Source organism: Camelus ferus, chromosome 23 (assembly GCF_009834535.1).
Source record: "Camelus ferus isolate YT-003-E chromosome 23, BCGSAC_Cfer_1.0, whole genome shotgun sequence".
NCBI classification, from domain to species: domain Eukaryota; kingdom Metazoa; phylum Chordata; class Mammalia; order Artiodactyla; family Camelidae; genus Camelus; species Camelus ferus.
In genome coordinates this window covers 20216476-20242144 of record NC_045718.1, presented here as the reverse complement: position 1 = coordinate 20242144, position 25669 = coordinate 20216476, and the positions used below count along the sequence as shown (strand labels likewise).

The 25669-nt window shown below is 41.1% G+C and overlaps 1 protein-coding gene across 1 annotated transcript in view; it reads left to right on the top strand.

Moving 5' to 3' along the window:
- Window positions 1-25669, top strand: part of KCNH1 (potassium voltage-gated channel subfamily H member 1) — a 337422-nt gene that overhangs the window by 208288 nt on the left and 103465 nt on the right. The window contains 1 exon segment of the mRNA XM_032466400.1: window positions 22936-23135. Coding sequence (XP_032322291.1) covers window positions 22936-23135 — 200 coding nt within the window.

Below are 25669 nucleotides of genomic sequence, written 5' to 3'. Positions count from 1 at the left end.
TGTTTTATGGCTGAGAATTTGGTCTGTCTTGGTGAATGTCCCATGTGAGCTTGAGATGAATGTGTGTTGTGCTGTTGTTGAATGAAGTAGTCTGCAGATGTCCATTATATCTGGGTGATTGATGGTCGTGCTGAGTTCACCTAGGTCCTTGCTGATTTCCTCCTTGTTGGATCTGTCCATTTCTGATAGACGGGTGTTAATGTTACCAGTTGTGATAGTGGATTCGCCTGTTACTCCTTGCGGCTCTCTCATCTCTTGCCTCTTGTAGTTTGACACTCTGTTATTAGGTGCACACACAGTAAGAACTGTTATGACTTCTTGGAGAATTGACTCCTTTATTTTATTTTATTATTTATTTTATTCAATTTAAATTTTTATCTAAATGAAGCAAGTGGTGCTGAGTTTTCAAAATTCACTTTCAGTTCTTCATCAGTAGCCAGTTCCAAAAATATTAGTTAAATCTAAATTCTCTTTTGATAAAAAATGAATTCATAGACTTTTTCATGCCTAAATCTAGGAAAAACAGATTCAAAATATTCTATCAAATTCAGAAAATACTTGGTGATACCTTTTGGCAGATGTGCTATATCAGTATTATCACCTCTTTCACTGATAATTGTTAAATTCTGGAACATGCTGTAAACATGGAAACTGTTCTTTTACGCTCCAGCTTTTGGTTTTGGTCTTCAGTCTTATCTGTTGTTGAAAAAAATGTGTTCCTCCCTTCCATGCAATTATTAAGATCATTAAAATAGCAAGGATAGACAAATAAACGTCCAGCTCCAGTTTCATATCTTCATGAAGTTGGGACCAAGCTGATTTCTTATCTTGAAAAACATTAAGAGTTTATTCCATACCACCGACATTCTTGACAGAACTTTTCCTCTTGATAACCATCGAACATCAACATGCAATACTGTTGTTTATGATTAGCTTCCTTCTCAGTTATTCTTTCAGAGTCATCATGGATTTAATTCATTTACCTTTCCGTAATTCACAATTTTTACTACGTCACTAAGTGCAATGTTTAGTTTAGCTGACTTCTTCTTGAAGCAAAGCTTTCCCAACAAAGGCAGCAGTGCATTAATTTACATTCTGGTATAAGGTTATTAATCTGGGTAATCACTGCAGAATGTTTTCCTATCATTGCAGCTGGCTATCAGAACATGCTTTGTACACAAAACTTGAACTCCAAACCACATCTGTTGACAATGTAATTCTTTTTAGCTTGATATATTTGAAAGCTACTTGTGTCTTTTGGCAATGAGCATGAAAAAAAAAATAAAAGCAGGATACTTCCTTCATATCGCCATCATGTTCAAATCACGTATGTACTGAATGAGGGCCAAACCAGCAGTATCAGTGCATTTGTCAAATGGCAATGAAAAATGCTTTGTTTGCTTTGTTTGGTCTGTGAGCTGGTCTTCCTTATCTTTAGCCTGATATGTTAATCTGTGGTGTCCTTTGGAAGTGGTAGTGGAGCTACCAGATTCACCCAGTGTTTCCAAACAAACACCTCTGTTTCAGATTTTCACTGATGTCTCACCAAATGCATAGATTTTTTTTGTCTTAGCAACCCAAAGTACTATTTTAATAGATGCTCACAAAGTGTTAATATGTAAAATATTGAACATCTGTGTCTGTGGCTTTCTAATGCAATACTTTTTTCCCCCCAAAATTCTTTTGGTTTTGAGGTGTTTTTTGTTTGAGCATTTTTAAAGTAAATTGCTGCCCCCAAAAGTTTTGAAGATATCATTAGTTGAAACATCTTTGCCAATAACACATTCTCTATCTACCTTGTCTTCTGTGGCCTCTGTCATCTGACTTCCTGGTTGGCTGTCTGGCATTTCTCACCTGAGTTGGTGAGGAGGTGGGGAGGAAGACATTTCTCTAGTAATTACTGTTTAAAATCCCCCTGTAGCCTAATTCATGGAAAAAAATAGGGAGACCAGGGTTTTATGGCTTGTGTTTTACATTTCATGTCATCTCCTAAGGAGTGTGGCAGTATCCAGTTCTGTCCTGGAGGAATGAAATATTTCCCCCACTCCACGGGTAAGATCCATGATTATACTGATTATGTTTAACTAGATATGTGGCATCAAAAAAAAAAAAGTGCTGGCTTCAGGTCAATAAATACATTTTGAGCACCTATGATTTGTAAGGCCCTGTGAATGATATAGTAGGGAAAACTGGGGTAAGTCAATTACAGCTTCTGTCTTCTATGACCTGGCACATATAAGGAATATTGATTATCTGTTGCTGCATAACAGATTACTCAAAGCTTAGTGATTTAAAACAATAACACTTTTTATTTAGTTCATCAATCTGCAGCTGGGCAGTGATTTATCAGGGTGTCTCATTTCTGCTTCATAGGTTGTCAGTAGGCTCGGCTCAACTGGGGACTGGGTGATCCTCTTTCAAGATGGCTCACTCACATGGACGGAAAATTGGTGCCTGGATGCAGGCTAGGAACTTAGCTGGGGCTGTGAGCCAGGGACTCAGGTTCCCTTCCATGTAGGCCTCTGCACAGGCTGCTTGAACTTGCTCACAGTAGGATGTCTGGGTTCCAAGTGTGAGTGTCCCAAGAGATCAAGGTAGAAGTGCATGGCGCTTTTAAGACTTAGCCTTAGAAGTCCCGCAGCTTCTCTTCTCCCATGCTCTATAGGTTTTTGCAGTCACAAAGACCTGCCAGGTTAGAAGGGAACAGACCTATTGATGGATATATGGCCAGATCATAGAAGAGTGTATGTGATGGGACATACTGTTGTAACCATCTTGGGAAAATACAGTCTGCCATACAGGTCATTCATTCATTCATTCAATGAATTTATCAAGCACCTACTATGTGCCTGGTACTGTTAAGAGCTGAGTATTCAAAGATAAATAAGACATGGTTTCTGCCCTAAAGGAACTGACAGTTGTAGGAGAGAAAGATGATCTAACTAACTATATGTATATATGTTCTGTGCCGGAAGTTTATGCAAATTACAGTGGTGGCACAGAAGAGGGAGAGGTGGTAAAATATCTCAGAGAAGTAATATTTATGTTGGTTCTAAAAAGGTGTGCAGGGCAGTAGTTCTCAAAGGGTGATATTTGTGTCTATGGGGATCCACAGGACCTTTTCAGGGAGTTTGTGAGGTCAAACTATTTACATAATAATACGAAGACATTTTTGTCTGTCTGAGTGTGTTGATGTGTGCATTAACAGTACAACAGCAATGGTATGTGAAACAGCTGGCATCTTAGCATGAATAGAAGCATTTCCAAACTGTATTTGTAGTCATCGTAATCTTCATTGCCATGCACTCATTAAAAAAAAGAAAAAAAAAATTGATTTCACTTGAGAATGCCCTGGATGAGACAAAAAATGATTAAATTTATTAAATTTCGACCCTTGAGTACATATTTTAATATCCTGTGTAACAGAATCAGAGCTATACAGAAAGCACTTCTGCATACTGAAATACTGTGGTGGTTTCAAGGAAAAGATCTGGCACAGTCAAATTCCTAGTTGCTGCCCTCAGTGCTGTTTTTACTTGAGAGAACACTGACAAACGACGGTTATTCAGACTTGGGTCTTTGGCGGACATTTTCTTGAAAATCAGTGAGGTGAGCCTGTCATTTCAAGGAAAACAACTGATAGTATTTGTTGCCAATTATAAAATTAAAGCTTTCAAGCAGAAATTAGAATTATGAAAAGCTGGTATCTGCCACCATGAATTTGACAGTTTCCAAATTTTAGATACTTTTTAATGAAATGTGTCAGTCTGGCACAAAGAAATGTGATTTTTAGAAGAGCTTTATAACCCATGTTTTCCAAATGACCAATGCATGATGTTACAAAATCACGCCTGAGTTAAAAGATACATTTAAAGTGTGAGGAAGACCAGCTGATTAATGTAACAGTAGGAAAATTTCATTGATGTGGTTTCAGATTCCATATTAAAGTGTAAGAAGCTACAACTTACTGGATTTTAGATAATAGCAAAGAAGAATGTCTTCATGGGTGGGGGGTAACGCTCAGTGGTAGAGCACATGCTTAGCTTGCACGAGGTCCTGGGTTCAATCCCCAGCACTTCCATTTAAAAAAAAGAAGCAGAATGTCCTGAGTTACCTGAAAAGTCCTCCCTTTTCCAACTGCATATCTGTGTGAAACTGGATTTTCTTTATATACTTCTAAATAACATACCACTTCAGACTGCGTGAAGAACCAGGTATACAAACCAACCTAGCTGTCATCTCTGAAGCCAGATAGTAAAAAGATTTGGAAAAATGTAAAGCAATAACACTCTTCTTACTAATTTTTTTTTACCTTTTGGGTAGTATTGATATTTTCATAAAGTACATTATCTATGTTAACATATAACAAGTTGATTATTTTTTAAATGGACAAGTAAATATTTTCAATTTCTAGGATGGTAAATACTGGTAGATGTAATCCACATCAACAAAAGCTCTTTGTTGTCCACCATCTTTTAAGAGTGGAAAGGAAGCCTGAGACCCAAATTTGAAACTCTTTGGAAGGCGGTCACATTCGCCAGAATGACGAACATGCTGGAAACAAGGCTCAGGAGCCCGGGAGAGAACGGGCACGTTTAGACTGCTGTGCAAGCGCACACGGGTGCCAGTGCAGGGCTGGAGACAGAGGGCAGGTGGGAGAGAGGAGGCTGGCTGGGTGGACCAGGGCCCAGGCAGTGGTAAACTGCTCAGGCCTCAGACTGCCGGGTTCAGATCTTGTTCTACCACTTGGTTCCTGTGTGATTTGGGGCAAATTACTTAACCTCTCTGTATCTAAATTTTCAAATATTTCAAATAGGGGCAATCACAGCTTCTATTTGTCTAAGTCTGAGGATTTAATGAAATAATCTCTGTAAAAGACTTGACGTGGTATTTGGCACAAAGAAAACTCTCAATATGTTGGCTGTTTTTTTACTAAGGTGTTAGGATTCTGTTCTCTAGTGAGGAGAGTATTGAGAGGGGTTTAAGCCAGAAAAAGACATGACTGGATTGAGATGTGCTGAAATTCAGAGAAAGTGCATGTAGTTTTGACTTTCCCTTTTTTTTCTTAAGAATAAATCACGTTTTATTTATGTAAAGATGTTTGTTACTGTATTATGTCTATAAATAGATTTTTACATGTTTTCAAGGCTAGGGGAATTTAACACATGTTTTTGAATCTTTAAGGTGTGATCTGGGAAACTCATTGAGTTAAAAGTAAATATTATTGAATGTACTTTAAAACAGTGTAAAAGAACACTTAAATTCAGAAGCTATCACTTCAGCAAAACCCATTTTCATTTCTTCTTATTCTTTGCCCATTTCTAATCTCATAAGTATAGTTTGAATATATATTATAACCTCATCAGTTACAATTTTATTTTTGGCTTTATTTACTTTTCATTATAAAACATACTCATGTTTCTACACAGGCATGGCGTTTATTAATTTCATGGCTACACAGTATAACAATATATTAATACAGTTTACCTAAATCTTTCTCCCATAATCGTATCATAGTTTGTAGCAGTTCAAGTTTATGAATAACATGCCTATAAATACATTGGCACATGCAGATTTTTTTCTCTTTTTGAATAGCTTTCCTGGGTTAATTATTTTCTGTGAGATTAGTGACTTGGGAGAATGAAAAAGTAGCTTAAGTACCTTTAAAAAATATTTCCACTAAGTGCCTGTCAGTGCTCTCATGATGCAGCACTGTCTTCAGAAGAAAACTTCAGAGTCCCACCCGCGTGTGGGTGGGTGGGTGTCTTCAGCCCCAGGAAGCCTCTGGGCAGCCCAGTACACCACTTATTTTAGGAGCAATTTTAAATACAACCGGGAATCAGTTCTCTTCTGTGGAAAATTTTGCTGGTCTGTTAACTTGCAAATTTGGGTTTGTTTTTTTTTTTTTTTTCCTGCTTTTCAAACAGATCTTTATGAGTGTTCCTAGTTACAAAATCACTTCACTCTCCTCAAGTAATTGGCTGCCTGGCTCTCATTCTTAACCTTACCATAGTTTCTGAGATGGCCAAACGTTGCCATGGGCACAGTCAGCAGAACTCAGCTGGGCTGGGAGCAGCCCACGGAGAGAAGAGGCAGTGGTGGCCAAGAAATCACTGGGTTATTACGGAGAGTGAAAGTCAGTTCATCAGTAATGTATTGCGAGTTTACGCTGTGCCAGGCACTGAGAAGCAACAGAGGTAAAAGTATATGCCTTCCACCCCCACCTTCGAGAAGCTTGCCTGTCCGTCTGGTAGGGAGGATGAGGCACGTTTGCAAACAACTACATGCACGACAAGTGCTAAAACAGCAGTAAAAGCAAAGTGCTTTGGGAGCCTGGAGGAGAGCCGGTTTCATGCTGGCAGAGACTTGATGGCATCAGAGCTCGGCCTTGAAAGCGGGGTCGGGTTCTAGTTGGTGGGAAAGGGCACATAAAGGTCTTCCTATGGGGAGAACAAAGTGAGTAAAGATAGGCTGTAAAGCAGGCAGCATCCGTAGCATCATTCATGCGGCCCAGTGCAAAGTAAAAAATGCTAGGCTCCTTATTCACTAATGACTAAGAATTTCAAGTCAGTGACAGCAGAGCTAATTTAACCAAGTGTGGGACCTTCTAGGGGCAGAAGCCATGTGACTGCGCAAGATGTAGGTCTGTGGAGCTAATCCTCAATGCAGGGTGCACACAAGGAAGGGGGAGGACTCACGATTGCCTGAAGCACAGCTGTGTGTGAGTGAATGGAGGAAGACAGTGTGCAAAGGCAGGGTGGACCACAGGCTTGGGCGCCATGCTTAGGAGGATGGGCTGGATGCTGGGTCCAGTGGGGAAACACCTGAAGTTTGGAGCTGGGGGTTGATGTGACCAAAAGAATGTTTTAGAAACTTGGCTCCTGCAGTGTAGAGGCAGGACTTGAGGTGGTTTGGGAGGGACTGGAGAAAGGAAGAGGGCTTGTGAAGCAATTGAAATGTGGACCTTTGAGAAGGAGAGGTTCTGGACATCAGAAGCAGCAGCAGGATGGAATGGAGGAAGTGGACACCAGAGACAGAACAGAAGTAGAGATTTCAGGTAATGGAATTGAGAAGGGTGAGAAAAGGAGTCTGCAGAAATGAGACCAAAAGATTTAGCCTGCATGATAGGACTGATCAGAAAAGTCAAAGGAGAGTCACTGGGTAAGGCAGTCAGGCATTCAGCCTGTGCTCTATGGCTGACTGGCCAATGATTGGCTGTGCTGAGAGACTGAGACTGACAGTTCTTCAATCAAGATTTGTTCTCTCAACCTTCCCACCTTGGCCACGCTATTTTCTTTGCCTGGAATTTTCCGTTTATCCCCGGTCTCTCATTTATCAGAATAATTCAGGATGGAGGGCTGGCATCTTCTCAGGCAGAAGGTCTGTCTTTGTGCAGTTCCCAAGTGGAGCAGTTGGATGGAGGCTCGGTTTCTATGTACTTAAGTTGTAGCTACAGAACCTCGCCTGTCCTCGAGCCCACGTTGCCCTGTCCCCACCTTCAGCACCTCTGCAGACATTGTTTCTCTTGTCTGGAACACCTTCTCAAGTGCTTCCTTCTAACCTTGGCCCTGACCCTCCAGCAGGGTGTTCTTTCTTCTGCTTATCCCAAGGCTGATTATGTTCTTAGAAGCACTATTCTCACAGTCTCTGATAGCTTCCGCCAAGTCAACTGTTCCATGGTCTTACTGCGGTGAAACTCAGTCAGAAATCCAGAGGAATTCACCATTCAGGCCTTTGCTATTAACAACAACACGATCAACAAAGCAGTAGAATCCAGTCACCTCTGATTGCTATTTTTGGGACAAATTTATCAAGGTATGTAATACGTTATTAAATAAGCTAAATACAAGTTGAATGTTATTTTTTTCCCTCCCTAACCTCAACCTGTCCACCACTGTAAGTTTTCTCTCTACCCTCAGGGTAACCTTGGCTGTCTTGCAGCCCCAGTGAGTCAGGGCAGGAAGCCCAGGGCCTCTGGCCTGTCCAGAGTGTCATGGTAGACACCCAAAGCTTGGCTGTTCCAAGCCCTGGTGAGGTCTCCGTTTGCTCCACCCAACCCTTGGGGAATCTCCTTTAACCATCTCTGTTCCTGAAACTTAATGGCCTTGCTAATTTCAAGGCCTAAAAGTACCTCCTTCTCTACACGTTATTTCTTAAATTTTCCTCTTTCAAGTGAGAAAAGAGGAAAAAAAAGAGAGAGAGTCTGCAATATTTTCTTAGTCTCTGTAAAATCTAAATCTAGCCTAGAGTTATTTTCTTCTCGACTGGGAAAAAAGTTCATTTATCAACTTCGTTACTAATTTCTTCAATTAACTACTCCTTCTCTTTTATTTTTTTAATCTTGAGTCCCCAGTTAGCACTAAGTATTTCTTGGCTAAAGCCTGTTGTTTTATAATCCATTTCATAAAGACATCACACTCTTTTGCTTAAACATTTTAAAAATAGTTGAACATAATCAGACTTTTTCAAGACATCTAGTGGTTACTCACAGATGAATTTAGAGGTTTCCAGATGGGGATGAGATAATGGTGCTTAGAAGAATCACGAGAAGTTTAAAAAGATCTACTTACTCACCGTCTCCTCACCCCACATCACCCCTGAGTATAACTGAACCTAGGAAACTGTACTTTTTAAAAGCTTTTTTGGTGATGCTATTATGGCGATGTCTGGAGACATTTTTCATTGCCCCTGGTTGAGAATCATGGTGATAGTGATACTAGGTGAGCAGGGCCCATCTGAGAGTTGTCAGTTTCACATATGAGTGGTACTGGGGAGCAGAGAGGGGGGTCAGATGTGATGGCTCCAGGAGGCTTCTGGAGGAGTTATGTTTCAAGTTGGATCTTGAATGATAATAACATAGCAATAACTGACATGTATTCAGCATATACTGCATGGAGCACATCACGCATGTCATCACATTTAATCCTCACCAAGATTCTACTGTAAGGCAAATGGTATTATCTCCTTTTTATGGATGGGGAAAGTGGAGCTCAGAGAGATGAAGTACTTTGCCCAGAGTCACACAGCAAGGAAGTAGCAGAGCTGGTATTTAACCCTTCTGTTTTGTGACTCCAAAGCTCTGACTGCTATGATGTGGCAGACTTAGTGGGAGGAAAGCAGCAGAGACTCAAGGTGTGGGTAATGGTAAGAGAATTCTTTCCTACCTGAGCAAAATCTGTGTGGAAGACAAATATCTGGGCTCATAAGAAGTCCTCAAAAGCAATTATAGACATCACCGTTAGACTGGAAATTGTCTTTATGTCTCTAAGAAGATGAGAAAGGCCAAATTTTTATCATCAGGAATAGGCTTCGTGTATCATCACCCACTTCAATGTTTCTTTCTAATTCCATATTCATAATTCATAAAACATAGTCATTTTTTGCAGATCAGAAGGACTTTGGGTCCCATGCAGTCCTGTTTCTTCTCCAACTCCCTCATTTGGCAGGTTTATTTAAGGAAAGGCAGCAGAGTGTAGAGCAGTGGTTCTCAACAAGGGGTGAATTTGTCTGCCAAGGGACATATGGCGATGTCTGGAAACATTTTTTCATTGCCACAACTGGGAGGTGCTACTGGCACCAGTAGGTAGAGGCCAGAGATTCTGGTAAACATCCTATAACAAGTAAGACAGCTTCCCACAGCAAAGAATTAGCTAGCCCAACGTATCAATGATGCTGAGGCTGAAAAACTCTGGCATAAAGTTTCAGGGCATGGACTCTGTATTCGCACTGCCTGGGTTTGAATCCAGTTTCGTACTTGCTGGCTGTGTGACCTTGACCGAGTTACTTAACCTCTCAGTGCCTATATGCAAATAAATCTAGTCCCTATTTCATAGTCCGTAGCTCATAGGGCTGTTAAGATATTTAAATAGTCAGTATATATGAAGCATTGGAAACAGTAGCCGGCACCCAGCAGACATGTGTTTAGAGAAGCGTCTGGTACAGTGGTGGAGTCAGTTCCGAGCCAGCCTGCCAGGGTATGAATCCTCCATCTGCCACTTAGCAGCTGCGTGACTTTGGGCAAGTCAAACTTTGTTGACTGAGATTCTTTCTCAGTAAAATGAAGATAATAGTATTATCTATTAAGATAGATCATGTATTATGCAAAGTGATTAGAACAGTAGCTCTTACATCATAAATACTAAATAAGCACCAGCTGTCATTATTATTGTTATTCATTTATCCACTCATCAAATAAATATTTGGGTCTCCTGTGCCCAAAGGGTTGGAGTCGCTTGCCTTACAGCTCTTAGACGGCAGAGTCAGGATGAGGACCACTGACTTGTGAGAGGATAGCTCTGTCCAGTATGATGGTTTACAATGCTCTGCTTCTTGGCATCCTGTGAGGTAGAAAGCTGAGGGACCTGTCATTCTGGGTAATTCATACTTTGGAGGGAATGTGAAGAGAGGCACTCTGACCTGCAGTGTCACTTAGCAACTAAATACCTCCAATTGTGCTTTTGAAAAACTAAGAGACTGATGGCTGTTCAGTGAGGAAAATCAACAGATGCTGGAGGCGCTGAGATCAGAGTTGTCAAGTGATTTTAGTTTCTATTATTACGATTAGAGGAGGTAATTCTTTAAAAGGCACTGTCTGCGGCCATTGTGCTGGTCCAATTTAGTTTACCGTGGTGACAGTAGTGCCTTCTGAAAAGTTTTATTTTTCCATTTTGAGATGTAAAAAAGAAAAAATTAAGTTTGAGCTTCATGTGAGCTTATAACTTTAGAAGTAGACGTACTACCATTGGAAAATGAGCCCAGTTAAGGTTAACACGCTTGTTTAAACGGCTTTAAAAAGTATGTGTTATTTTAGATGGCTTTCTAAATTAGATTCTCTTCAATGACTCATACTGGAGAAATACAAACTTAGGACGCTTATTATGAAGTAGAGCAAGACCTGGGTTTGCAAACCTGCAAGCCCGTCTTCCTTTGACCAGGTGTGGCTGTACCTAAGTGGTCGTCTCTCTGCAATCAGACACTCAGCAGGCACGAAATAAGTGAAAGCAGCACATTATTTAGAGACCTTTCCAACCTGCGTCTGACCTTCTTGATTCATTTGCAGAAGTAATTGCCTGTGGAAATTGCTGTGCCTTTATCTGTGTGGTGCTATTAAAACATGGGTTGAAGTGAGGAGGCACAGGCTGCATGGTTAATGGGTTACCGTGGAGTGGGAGCTGTTGTTTTATTCGACAGATGAGAAATAGCTGAAAATAACCTTCTGTCTCCCCTGTAAGAATTTTGCTTGTTAAGTGACAGTCACCAACACGGCAGACTTTCAGCGTGGTATAGGAATTTGTGCTATTTTTAGCAAGATGTTAAATGAAACTTTGCAGGCTTCTCTTGTTATAAGATAGGGAATGTAAGAGTGTTTTATATTCTCTGACTTGGGGGGCACTTTCTGTGCCCAGGGCAATAGCTGTCCAACTTGAGGAGGAGTGAGGACATAGTGCTGGCAGGAAATTCAGAGCTGAGGGTAACCTTTTCCATTGGTGTCCCACACATCCTGGCATTACAGACCTGTGGGATCGCTCTTTCATTCTCTCCTGGGTTTATGCCCGTTGTTCTGTCTGGTGGAGTAAGGTTAGCTGCCTTTGTAACCGCTTTGTGCTTCCTTAATATGGCCCAGTGTCTTTTCTTTTTCCCTCTGAACATCCTTCTCCCTTGGGGTAGAGCATTATACTCAGAACTTATTTGGGAAACACTGAGGATGAGTGTGATGTAAGGCAGTACTTCTCAAACTTCAAGATGCCTCAAAATCACCTGAAGAACTTGAAAAAATACCAATTCCTGGGCCTCACTCCCTGAGATTCTGATCCAGTAGGTCTGGGGTGGGCTGAACATTTGCATTTCTGCCAAATGCCCAAGACCAAACATGGAGAAGCTCTCCTGTGATAGTATGATTTATAATAAGAAATATATATTTAGTCTTCGTCCATATTTCTGGCACAGAGCTCCAAAAATCCTTGGAATTTCATGTAATGAAAGCAATAATGGTCTCTCGTTATGTCAGTGAAGTGATTTGCAGACTCCACCGAAGGATGGGGGCTGGTTGCCAGTGAAGCCAATTATGTGATTAGAAGATCGGAAATTTTAGTCCCACCCCTGAGCTCCTGGGAGGGGAGAGAGACAAGAGATTGAGTTCAGTCACCAGTGGCCACTGATTTAATCTATCATATCTATGTAATGCAGCCTCCATGAACACCCAAAAGGATGGGTTTGGAGAGCTTTCCAGTTGGTGAACCAGAGCATTTCCATATGCCACCATGCTAGACCCCACACTCCATAAGGACAGAAGCTTCTTTGTTTGGAGCCTCACCCGATGTATCTCCTCGTCTGGTTGTGGATTCCTATCCCTTAATATCCTTTGTAATAAACCAGTAATCTAGTGAGTAAATGGGTTTCCTGAGTTCTCTGAGCCACTCTAGTAAGTTAATCACACATGAAGAAGGGATTGTGGGGACCTCTGATTTACAGCCACACAGTCAGGAGCACAAGTGACAACCTAGACTTGCAGTTGGCATCAGGAGGGGAGGGCAGTCTGTGGGACTGAGCCTTCAGTTTGTTGGAATCAGTGCTATCAGAATTGAGCTGATTTTTAGGACATTAATGTGGTGTCTGAGAATTGGTGATGGTGTGTGGGAAAAGCCCACCCACATAGGATTTGAATCAGGAACCCTTGCTTAGTAGAATTGAACCTGGGCAAACTCAACTCTTTGGAACAGTCTCTTCAATTGTTAGTCAAGTGGATTTACTGAGCACCTACTGAATGCAAAGGAAGATGCCCCTGAAATGACACCACCATGATTCCTGCATTCCAGAAAGTCTTCTGTTTAAGGAAAAGCACAGGACTATATATTACAGGAGGAGGTACCCTTTCAAAGCCAAGGGCTGAAGGGGCTAGAGTCCAGGGGTGATTGATGGGGGCATGTTAATACTGGGTGGTTCAAGCAAGAAAACTAAGATTCTATCCCATGCCAGGATTGTGGCATTTGTCATGTTAATTCATTGACTTGAAACCCTGAGAGGTGGAGATTACCCTCTCCTTTCATAAGTGAGAAAACTGAGGCTCTTACGATTTGAATTATTGGCCCTGCCACTAATTCAAACCCAGGGTTCCTTCTCTTCAGAGCCCAAGCTCTTTTCACTATACCATATTGCCTCTCAGCACAATACATGACTCACCTGAGTATTGAGTTAATGTTTGTTGAATTAAAACATCTGATGATTAAGTTAGTGAGAGAGTGTTTCCAGGAAAGGATAACCTAGAAATGGTTCTTAACCATCCTGCAATTAATTCTCATTAGTATTTATTGAGCAGTTATTACATACCAGGTACTGTGATAAGGATTTTATATACATTATACCACTTATTAGAAAATCAACTAAAGGTGGCTATTAACTCCATTATATACGATGACATTTAGAGGCTGCACAATCGTCCTGAGGTTGGGAGTGGAACCAGGATTCCAGATTGCGGCTTTTTGTCTCCGAAGCACAGACTTGCTGCATTCTCTTGTGCGAACTTGTTCCGGTAGCACATCAGTGAGCAGTTACTTCTTTTTCTTCCGTTGTCACTGCCCATTTCTTCCCAGGTGCGGAGATAAACAGCTATGGATTTCAAGTCACAGGAAATGAGATTTTAAAAGCTACTTGCCTGTTACCATGCCAATATAAACAGCCTCACACCCACTCCATCATGATCACATTAGAATAAGCAAAAGCAATTACAGCAGCAAAGACCAAAAATACTGTATTAACAAAATTAGTGCTGCAGTCATGTGGGCCAGTGACTTGGAATAAGGACTGGATGTAGTTCCCTGCCTTATGCCCTCCGCTCTCTCTTCCCCATCTTACCCTTATCCTTCAGTTCCTCCTGATCCACGAACAGCTTCATTCAGAATCACTACATAGTCAGCGTTTCAGCTGATCTGTCAAAGTTCTTGGCATTTATGGATGTTAGAGATTCCTTTGAAGGTCTCTGTACATGATAAGTTGGTTTCAGACATCTCACTTTTGGACTCCAATATTTTCCTGTAACGACGAAGTTGAAAGACAAGAGCCCCTATTCAGGCTAGTGTTCTAGATTGTTGAAATGCAGCGCTCTGGGATGTGTGTTCTTGACAGCTGGCCACAAGACAATGAACTGGGAGCAGAGGTGCATTGAGGGAGACCCTGTGTTTCAGCTCCACACTCCGGGCACTTTCACACAGTATCTTGTTCCCCTAACAACCCCGGGAGGTGAGTGGGCTTTTTTCCTTTTGTCAGACTGACAGAAATGGGGGGAAAAGAAGTAATTTGCCTCCAGCTACACAGCTCTAAGTGGCTGAGCTGGGATCTGAACCCAGGAGGGTATAACTCTGAAGACGGCTTCTTTTTTTCCTTATCAGATAATGTGAGTGTGCAAGTCACTGGGTTCACATATCAGAATTTGCTGGGGCTGCGCTTAACATAAAAAGCAGAGGATTCAACTTCTGAGCTCCTTCTCTGCCTTTTTAGACTCTACTTGCTGTATCTCATTAATGCCTTGGAAGTGAGAGTGTCTCTGGGCTGCTTTGAGTCCCAATGCCAGTGTCACGTGTGTTAATAACCTTCCCCCCAAACCTACCCGCACAGCTACCTGACTTAAGGAGCAGTTCATTCTCGTCAGATGGCTGGCTAATGGGCAGTAAGGATCATTAGACTGGTGATTTTGTTTTAAGGGAAATTCATATAAGAGTTTCTCTTTTTCCCTTCCAAAAAAAAAAAATGAAGAAATCAAATCTCGTTAAAATAAGCAGTGGTAACGCGTAATCTTAATGGATACTGAATTTCAGGCACGATCTGCTGTAAAAGCGGGGATTGGAAAGGACTTCTACATCCTCAATTTTTCCTGTTGGTATTTATGAAATGTAGGGGTGCAGGGTAGCTGGGGGCATAGATTGAAGACAGGGGAGAGGAAAGAGGGAGAGAAAATGTTATAGTTTATATTCAGGAAATGGGGTTTTTATAGATAAGCAACTCTTTCCTTTTGATCTATCCCTCCTCTTAAAAAAAAAATACAGAAATTAGTGAATAATCCAACCAGCCAACTGAAGATGAAATCTAAAACCAATGTTTATGTCCATGGAATTTCACGACATACTGTAAAATAAAACATGAATTATAATAATTACATTTGAGAAAATGCTTCTCAACGTTCCCAGCAGTAGCAGTATCCCCTGGGAACTTGTTAGAAATGAAAATTCTCTAGGGCCCTCCCAAGACCTACTGAATCAGAAACTGGAGGTAAGGCTCAGAAACTATTTTAAAAGCCCTAATGATCTTTTGCTGGAAATTAAGAGTACAGAAACAAACATAGTTTTGAGGGTAGAGTCTTTTTAAAATTCTATTTTAATATATCACCCAGAATTCTGCATAGAACAAAGTCAGTTTGGGTAGACCTATAAACTACCAATAGAGGGCAACGACTTTTTAACTATAAAAATGAAAAGGATTCATGCTAATTCTTTCTTTATTTCTAAGCTTTGATACACCAGTAGAAATGACAACTTATTTTTCTTCTTAAGTTTAGGGGTCAGTTGTGCTCTGCAAGTTTGTTTATTAGAAGTTGGGGTACATTTCCCAACAGAATAATGACCAACTTCCTAGAGATGCCCACAAGTCTGTTTAACCCACCGATTATTAAAAATGTGCTGGTGACAGTCTAACAGCTCGGCATGCCAGAGATGCCTTCTAACAAAAGAGGGTTCTTCCCTTCTTCACTTCCCTTTGGTAGCAGGCAGATTAGGTGTGCCTGGAGTAGATGTCCCAAAGACACAGAGATGGGAGAGCAGAGAGGAGTGTGACTGACAGCTCTCAAGACCAGGGTGCTAAGGAGAATGGGGAGCTAGAGAGCCTGTTAAACATAGCAGAGAATAGCCAGGGGCTTAGGACCTTAGGACCTGTGGCCTGCTCAATACACTTCTTAGTTCCAGACTCACTCCTCAAACATCTCCTTTCTGTCCCACCAGGTATCCTGGGGGTTGCACTGCCTGCTTCCCTTTCCATTGCCCTTAGTGGGCTGCTTCTGACTAGGGCTTCCTTCTGTCTTGGGTTCACAGAACAGAACAGTCTGTCAATTTCCCTTCTCCCTTGCCTTTTGAGACACTGTGAAGAATTTCATTCCAAGTGATGAAAGAAAATTGACGAGAAATAAAAATTGTCCTTATTAGTTCGTATCCTTCTCTCACTCCATCTCGTGACCACTGACAACCCTTGTCATCCCCTCTCCTCTCTTCCCTTTTTCTTGTCACTTTGATCTGCTGGAGGTAAGTTTTAAAAAAGAAAGAATGGAAGAAGAGAACAAGAAATTACCCAAGAAAATTTTCTTGAAACGAAGGACATAAATTCTTGGGTTGAAAGCACTTACTGAAAGCCTAGCACAATGGATGAAAACGGAACCACAGCAAAAGATACATCCTTTTGAGTTCTCAGAACATTGTTATAAAGGAGTTTCTAGGAGAAAAAAAATCGGGTTCAATATGAAGAATGAAGGATCTGAACGCTTTTGACTTCTCAACAGCAGGACAATGGAGAAATGCTTCCAAAATTCTGAGAAAAATGATTTCTAATCCAGAATTCTACACCCAGGCAAGCTATTAACTGAGTATAAGAGTGAACATGTTAGGTCTCAAAGGTTTAGAAAGCTGCTAGAAGATGTCTTCTACCAGCAAAAAGGAGTAAACCAGGACAGCAGAAGACATGGGGTGCAGGAATCAGGGGATCTAACCCAAATAAGTGGCATGACTTCTCAGGAGGCTGGGGCAGAGACATTCACAGAGCTGGCAACAGAACAGTTCAGGAGCCTCCAGGAAGGACTTCTTTATGGAAATGAAATGGATAGACTAATGTGTTTTAATATATTAAGAAGAGGCTTATTTGTGGGAGAGTTTGGAGTCAAATTAATGATAAGTAAACTAAGCAAGTGAAAAGACCAAGTCTATTATGAGGAAACATTGCAGAAAAGGAAGAGTAATCACAATATACTACATGACTTAGCTGTGAATAGCATTCATCTAGTTGTAATAATATAAACAGAGACTTATCTAACCAAAGTGATGACACAAATATATGGGGAAGATGGGGCAGTGGGAAAAGGCGTGGAGTTTTGTGAGTGTGAGATTGGAAGTAAAGGATGGGGGAGTGGGAGGATGCTAAAATCTCAGAGATCCATGGATGATGCCTGAAACTGAGGTATCAGGACATAGTGATTTGAACATTACACTCACACATGGAGATTGACAGCAGTGCAGTCAGCCAATTGCAGAACAGGAAATTGGGTGAAAAGGAAGAAGGCCTAGGGGACTAAGGATTTTAATAATTTTCTTGGCCAGTTAATTCTTTAAACTATGTGTATGTATAGTGTATACAAAAAGAAACACTAAATTTTCTGAAGAGAAACAAAGACTTTTGCCACCCTTCCCCCTAAATTCCATACAGTAATTTCTAATTAAGGGCCAGATTATTACTATCTTATTTTTTTCTGGGAGGGCCCCAGAGCTCTTGGTATGATACAGTATTCAACTCCTCAAATGAAGAAGGAAACCTCCTCTTAATCCAAATCAGCATTTTGCTTGGGGGTGGGAAAGGCCTTCTTAGTCCTTCCCCGTTTGCAAGGACCCAGCAAGTCCACACTGAGAGCCGTCCAGGGCATCCTTGCACTGTGGGTTCAGTCAAGACAGTGTAGCTACAACCTCCATCTCTCCCACCCCGCATCTCACCCGATTATCTGTTCAAGTGGTAGCTGGACTTTATGTCTTCCCTTCTAGTTAGATTTTGAGTCTTTAAGGCCATAATGTCTCATATGTAGATATCAATAAAAATATACATAAAAAACATATAACCCTACTTCACATAAAATTAGAGAAGACACATTGAAAGAATTATGCATTTTAACAATCATAATACTTTACAATTGTAGTAATAATTGAATGAGGCCCTCCTGTGGGCCCTTGACCTTCTAGAATGCCTTAGAAGCAGAGCAGCCCTGCTCTGGGGTGGGAGCAGCCCTGGGCTGTTGATGGATGTGGCATCACCACCTTAACTGACCAGCACACCGGTGTCTCAGACCTGCGCCAGGCTCTCAGATCACGGACAAGAGAGCTATTCTTACTGTATTGATTTGGTGTAACTATTTTTTAAGCTCAAGATTAAATTAATCTTTGGCAGCCATTCTGAGGAAGGCACCTCTGCTCTTCATGCAGGACCTCTGGCTCACTGTGGACCAGAAAACACAGCTGAAGCAGGACTGCCATGCAGGCTTGTTGGATGAGGGTCAGACTCACTGAGAGCAAGGCAGTTTCCCAGGCCCTGGAGGCTGGTCCTGAACACATTCGGTGGCGTTACTGGGCTGGAGGAGGAGGGGCTTCGACCCCATCCTGTGTGAGATTATTTATGAGCCTAGAAGAGAGGGTGTCTACGTTATTCAGGCTTGATGACTTCTGCTTTTCATCTGGCTCTTTTTGTTCAGATTGGCACCATTCCTGGTACCTTTCCAGAGCTAGCAGCCCTCTTTTCCATCCTGATTTACAATTCTCATCCAGTGCCTTCAGTTTTTCAGGCAGCCGCGTCCAGTGCTGCTGGACAGATTAAACCGAAGATTTCCTTCCCTTTCTCCTGGATCTGTTCCTTTCTTATCTTCTCCCTCTTTTAGTCTGTCAGCTAAACCTGAGTAAGATTATTGGGAAGGAATGACTGGGGTATATCCAGACAATGTGTTATATTCATCAATGTAAAGGAGTGAACTGTTGATACACACGACACTGTGGATGGATCTCAGGGGCATTTTGCTAAGTGGGAAAAGCCAGTCTCCAAAGATCATATGCTATATGATCCTATTTTTATAATGTTCTTGAAATGACATAATTATAAAAAAAGGAGAAGAGATTAGTGATTGCTGGAGGGAGTGTGAGTGTAAAAGTGTAGCATAAGGGAGATCACTGTGGTGATGGGACAGTTCTGTGTTTTGAATGTGGTACTCAGTACATGAATCTACACATGAGATAAAATGTGTTACACAGAGTTATATGTACACTTTATAGCAATGTAAATCTTCTGGTGTTGATACTGTGTTTCATTTATATAAGATGTAACCAGTCAGAAATCTGGGTGAAGGGTACACACATGGAATCTCTGTGCATTATCTTTACAGCTTTCTGTGAATTTATAAGTATTATAAAATAAAACTTTTTCTTAAAATAACAAACTATTATACATGTAACAATATGGATGAATCTCAAAATAATTACATGGAATGAAATAAGCCAGTCAAAAAAGGAAACAAAAGAAAAATAGAAATAATTAGACTACATCAAAACTAAAAACTGTAATGCTGCAAACCGTACTATAAAGAAAGTGTGTGTAGCACAGAGAACTATATTCAATAGCTTGTAATAACCTGTAATGAAAAAGAATATATATATATGTATAACTGAATCACTATGCTGTACACCAGAAATTAACATAACATTGTAAATCAACTATACTTCAACATTAAGAAGTTTTTTTAAAAGGAAGTGAAAAAATAACCCACAAGATGTGAGAAAGTCATTGCAAATCATATATCTGATAAAGGGTTCATATCCAAAATATATAAAGCACTCTTGTAACTCAATAATAAAAAGACAGACCCAATTGAAAAATGGGCAAAGGATTTGAGTGGAAATTTCTCCAAAGAAGGCATTCAGATGGTCATCAAGCACGTGAAAAGATGTTCAACATCATCAGTCACGTGAGAAACGCAAGTCAGAGCTACGTAAGATAGCAGTTCTCACTTACTAGGATGGTGATAATCAAGAAGACAGGTAGTAGCGAGTGTTGATAGGATGTGGAGACATTTGGAACCCTCATTCACCGCTGGTGGGAATGTAAAATGGTGCAGCTACTTTGGAAAAGAGTTAGGCAGTTCTTCAAAATGTTGACCATAGTTACCATGTGATACAGTAATTTCACTCCGAGAACTGAAAACAAGTCCATACAAATACTTGCACACGAATGTTCATAGCAGCAGTATTCATCAAAGTGACTCAAATGCCCATGAACTGATGAATGGAGGAGTGAAATATGGACTATCCATACAATGGGATATTAGTCAACAGTAAAGCCGAATGGAGTACTGATACATGCTACAACATGGATGAACCTTGAAAACCTTATGCTAAATGAAGGAGGCTCGTCACTGAAGGCCACATACCATGTTGTTTAATTTATGTAAAATTGGTTGTCCGGAATAGGCAAATCAATAGGGACAGAAAGTAGATTGGCAGTTGCCTAAGGGATTATGGGGTAAAGGGGCATGACTGATAGTACAGGGTTTCTTTTGTGGGGCATGGAAATATTCTAAACTTAGATTGTGCTGATAATGGTTGCACAACTCTGTAAGTGTGCTGGAAGTCATTAAATTGTACACTTTAAATGGATGCATTTTATGGTGTATGAATTTTATCTTTAAAAAGATATTTTAAAAGGTATATACTCTATGATTCCATCTATGTAAGATTTTTGAAAATGCATGCTAATCTATGGAGACAGAAAATAGCAGTTGCTTGGGGATGGAAGGATAGGGAGGTAGGGATTATAAAGGCATATGACAAAACTTTTAGGGGTGATGGATATGTTTACTAACTTGTGGTAATTGACCTATACATATGTCAAAACTTAACAAATTGTATGCTTTAACAGGTACAGTTTATTGTATATTGATAATGATGCATTTTTTAAATGGGCCATAGCAAAAATGTGTGAAATTCACTAATACTACAAGTATCTATTGGGTACTGGTAAATCGTTAGCTCCCAGGGTTACAGTGGCGAGGAAGAGCCGAGTCCAGCCTTTAAGCACACCCTGTAAGAGTCCAGGCAAAGAAGAAAGCTTCAGATTGCAAAATGGTTGCAAAAAAACATGAGCTCTACAGAAATACAGATAGTCCCTGACTTAGGATTTTTCGACTTTACAGTGGTGGAAGAACGATATGCCTTTGGCAGAAACTGTACTTCGAGTTTTGAATTTTGATCTTTTCCTGAGTGATTAATATGCAGTGTGATACTCTCTCATGGTGCTGGGCAGCAGAGGTGAGCCTCAGATCCTAGTCAGCCGCACGATAGCTAGAGTTAACAGCCATTCTCTTTTTCACTTTTAGTCCAGTACTCAATAAGTTAGGTAGGATACTCAACACTTCATTATAAAATAGGCTTTGTATTACATGACTTTGCCCAACTGTTGGCTAATGTAAGTATTCTGAGCGCATTTAAGGTAGCTAGGCTAAGCTATGATGCTTGGTGGGTTAGGTGTATTAAATGCATTTTTGACTTATGATATTTCCACCTTAGGATGGGCTTAACGGTGATGCAGGAAAAACGGATATGGGACATGAGGAGGGCCATGTCCCAGGCTTTGGCTGAGCCCCTGGGACGTGCCCCACCAAGTGTGGGTCCTTGGCTTCGCGCAGGAAAGAATTCAAGAGCGAGCCACAGTTGAGTGAAGGTAGATTTATTCAGAGAGATACATTGAAAGGCAAGAGAAAGGCCACAAGGTGTCGGGGTTGTGCGCTCAGATTAAACGTGGGTACACATCCCATGGACAGTATGCGGGCCGTCTCTGAAGAGGGAGAGAGAGGGCCAGACACGAGGCGCCATGTTGCTGGTTTTTATGGGCTTGGTGGCTTCATATGCTAATAAGTGGAAGGACCAGTCTAAGGGGAAGGGGCTGGGATTCCCAGGAAGTTGGCCATTTCCCACTCTTTGACCTTTCGTGGCTAGCCTTGGGACTGCCATGGTGCCTGTGGACATATTATACACCATGTTAATATATTACAATGAGGGTATAATGAGGCTCAAGATCTGCTAGAAGTCAAATCTCCCACCATCTTGAGCCTCAAGGCCTACTGGGGGTTGAATCTTTCACCATTTTGATGTTAATTGCTGTAGCATTTCTTGAATGGCTGAGCCCTGCCCTCTTCCTGTCTCTTTAGGATGTCGCTCTTCTTGAGGAAGATCTGTATGCCTAGGGAGTCATGGACACCCTCCTGGGGACAGATGGAGGGGAGGAGTACCGGGGAGGCTTCCTGGAAGAGGTAGCCGTTGAGCTTAGCATTCAGGGGCAAATGGGAGTTACATGTAGAATGTGGGGTTTTGTGATGATGTAATGGTCCTCCTTCACAACACTAATGTAACGGAGTAGTAGCAGCTCATGGTACGTGCCTGTTACATCTCAGAGGAGACCTGATTTTATCTTCCTCATATCAAAGCCATGCTTTTTTCCCCAGGAGCCACATCACAGTGAAGTGGGTTATTGTGTTAACATGCACCTTAACAATAAGTGCAAAGCAAAGATAAAACAAACAACCTTCAGTGCTCTCGGCAGACTTGCTATTACTTATTTGAGATCACATTTTTAAGATCTGTCCTTTCACTATGTTGTTGGCTGTATGAGAACCAGGACCGAGTGTCTCATTTACCATTCTGTCCCCGGCGGGTAGTGTAGTGCTTGGCACAGAGCAGGGCTTTAAGAAGATCACTTGCTGATAGGGTCAGATTTGGGCTGATACAGAGCACATAAGAACACATTTGACTGGTGGCTTTAGGCATGGGTCACACTTCTAGTGACAAGAAGTATTCAGTGAAGCAGTCTGATTGTCCTGTCCCCATCCCCAGTACTGTCTGTCTCCTCATTTTGGCCCCAGTATTGCCAGCTCCCTCTACCCTGGCCCTGCCTCCCACGGGTTTTTCCTAGTGGTCTGGTATTTGGAGACTCTTTCTTTGGGTCCACTCCCAGAGGCTCCTGGGGTGAGGTTCTCCTGAGAAAGTGAGGACCGTCTGCCCTGGGACCGGCAGCGCTGGCCATTGGCCGGCTCTGGCAAGCTGGGCGTTCTCGGGCCCTGGCTCAGGGACCACTCATGTGTTTTTCCTCCCCTCCTGCCTCTAGCACTTCTCTATGCCACCATCTTCGGGAATGTGACGACCATTTTCCAACAGATGTACGCCAACACCAACAGGTACCATGAGATGCTCAACAGCGTTCGGGACTTCCTGAAGCTCTACCAGGTGCCCAAGGGACTGAGCGAGCGAGTCATGGATTACATCGTGTCCACCTGGTCCATGTCCAGAGGCATCGACACAGAGAAGGTAAGGAGGCGATGAGCTCAGGTAAACCACTGTCTCTCGGCTTTCCCAGGGAGACCTGAGGCTTACCTCGGGCGCAGTGCATCTCACACCTGGCTGTGCATCAGAGTTCACCTGGGTGTAGTTTTGGATTCCCAGGCCCTGCCTCCAGAGGTTTTGACTGCTTCCAGATCAGCCTTTCTCAAGGACCTGCAATTAAGAGCCATTATTTAAGAGATTGGAAAGGCAGGGTGTGTCTCCTGGAGAACAGAGACTAGAAGTCTAATTGCCCAGGGCAGAATTTCCCAAGCTGGTGTGATAAGAATCAGGGCCACCCAGGGTGAGGTGATCATTGTTCCTGATTCTTCTTTCACCTCAAGCTCCAAGATGGTACAGCATAGTTGCTGGTCCTCTCCATAGTCAAACTTTTGATATTTTGTTCATCATAGATTTTTTACATGAATTTTGATTTTTCAAAATATTGCATTAAACTGTACAATATTTTGATCTTGATTGCTGAGTTTTTAACATCCCTTAAATTTTGTGTCCAAAGTCATTGCCTTACTGTAGTCTTGGCCCTGGTAAGAGTCCCATGATGTGGTCATTAAAAACACATTCCCAGCATAATGCTCCCAGACTTAAGACAATCCTCAAAACTATAGTAATCAAAATAGTGTGGTATTGGCACAAAAATGGACATATACATCAATGGAACAGAATAGAGAGTCCAGAAATAAACCCATACACCTACAGTCAATTAAACTTTGACAAAGGAGGCAGGAATATAAATGGAGAAAAGACAGTCTCTTCAGCAAGTGGTGTTGGGAAAGCTGGACAGCTGCATGTAAACCAATGAAGTTAGAACACTCCCTCACATTATACACAAAAACTAAACTTAAAATGGCTTAAAGACTTAAATATAAGACATGACACCATAAAACTCCTGGAAGAGGATATAGGCAACACATTCTCTGACATAAATCATAGTAATATTTTCTTGTAACAGTCTCCCAAGGCAAAAGAAATGAAAGCAAAACTAAACAAATTGGTCCTAATCAAATGTAGAAGCTTTTTTTTTTTTAACATTTTTTATTGAGTTATAGTCATTTTACAATGTTGTGTCAAATTCCAGTGTAGAATTTTTCAGTTATACATGAACATACATACATTCATTGTCACATTTTTTTTCACTGTGAGCTACCACAAGATTTTGTATGTATTTCCCTGTGCTATACAGTATAATCTTGTCTATCTATTCTACATTTTGAAATCCCAGTCTGTCCCTTCCTACCCCCTGCCCCCTTGGCAACCACAAGTTTGTATTCTATGTCTATGAGTCTGTTTCTGTTTTGTATTAATGTTTTTGGCTTTTTTTTTTAGATTCCACATATGAGTGATCTCATAGGGTATTTTTCTTTCTCTTTCTGACTGACTTCACTTAGAATGACATTCTCCAGGAACATCCATGTTGCTGCAAATGGCGTTATGTTGTCGGTTTTTATGGCTGAGTAGTATTCCATTGTATAAATATACCACATCTTCTTTATCCAGTCATCTGTCGATGGACATTTAGACTGTTTCCATGTCTTGGCTATTGTAAATACTGCTGCTATGAACACTGGGGAGCAGGTGTCTTTTTGAAGTAGGGTTCCTTCTGGATATATGCCCAGGAGCAGGATTATTGGGTCATATGGTAAGTCTATTCCTCAAATGTAGAAGCTTTTGCACAGCAAAGGAAACCATAAACAAAATGAAAAGACAACCTACAGAATGGGAGAAAATATTTGAAAATGATGTGACCAATGAAGTTTTAATTTTTAAAATATACAGATAATTCGTACAACTTAATATTAAAAAAAAAAATCAAAACATGGGCAGAAGACTTAAATAGACATTTCTCCAATGAAGACACACAGATAGCCAACAGGCACATGAGAATATGTTCAATATCACTAAGTATTAGAGAAATGCAAATTAAAATTACAGTGAGGTAGCAAGTCACACCAGTCAGAATGGCCATCATCAAAAATTCTACAAATAATAAGTGCTGGAGAGTGTGGGGAGAAAAAGGAAACCTCCTACACTGTTGGTAGGAATGTAAATTGGTGCAGCCACTATGAAGGAGAGTATGGAGGTCCCTTAAAAAACTAAGAATAAAGTTACATACGCTCCAGCATTCCCACTCCTGGCATATATCTGGAGAAAACTCCAGTTCAAAAAGATACATGCACCCAATGTTCATTTCAGCACTATTTACAGTAGCCAAGACATGCAAGCAACCTAAATGTCCATTGGCAGATGACTGGGTAAAGAAGATGTGCAAACACACTCACGCACACATATACAATGGAATATTACTCAGCCATAAAAAAGGATGAAATGTTGCCATCTGCAGCAACATGCATGGACCTACAGGTTATCACACTAAGTGAGGTAAGTCAGACAAAGACAAATATTATAACACTTATATGTGGAATCAAAAAAAATTATACCAGTCAATTTATTTACAAAACAGAAATGGACTCACAGACTTGGAAAACAAACTTATAGTTACCAAA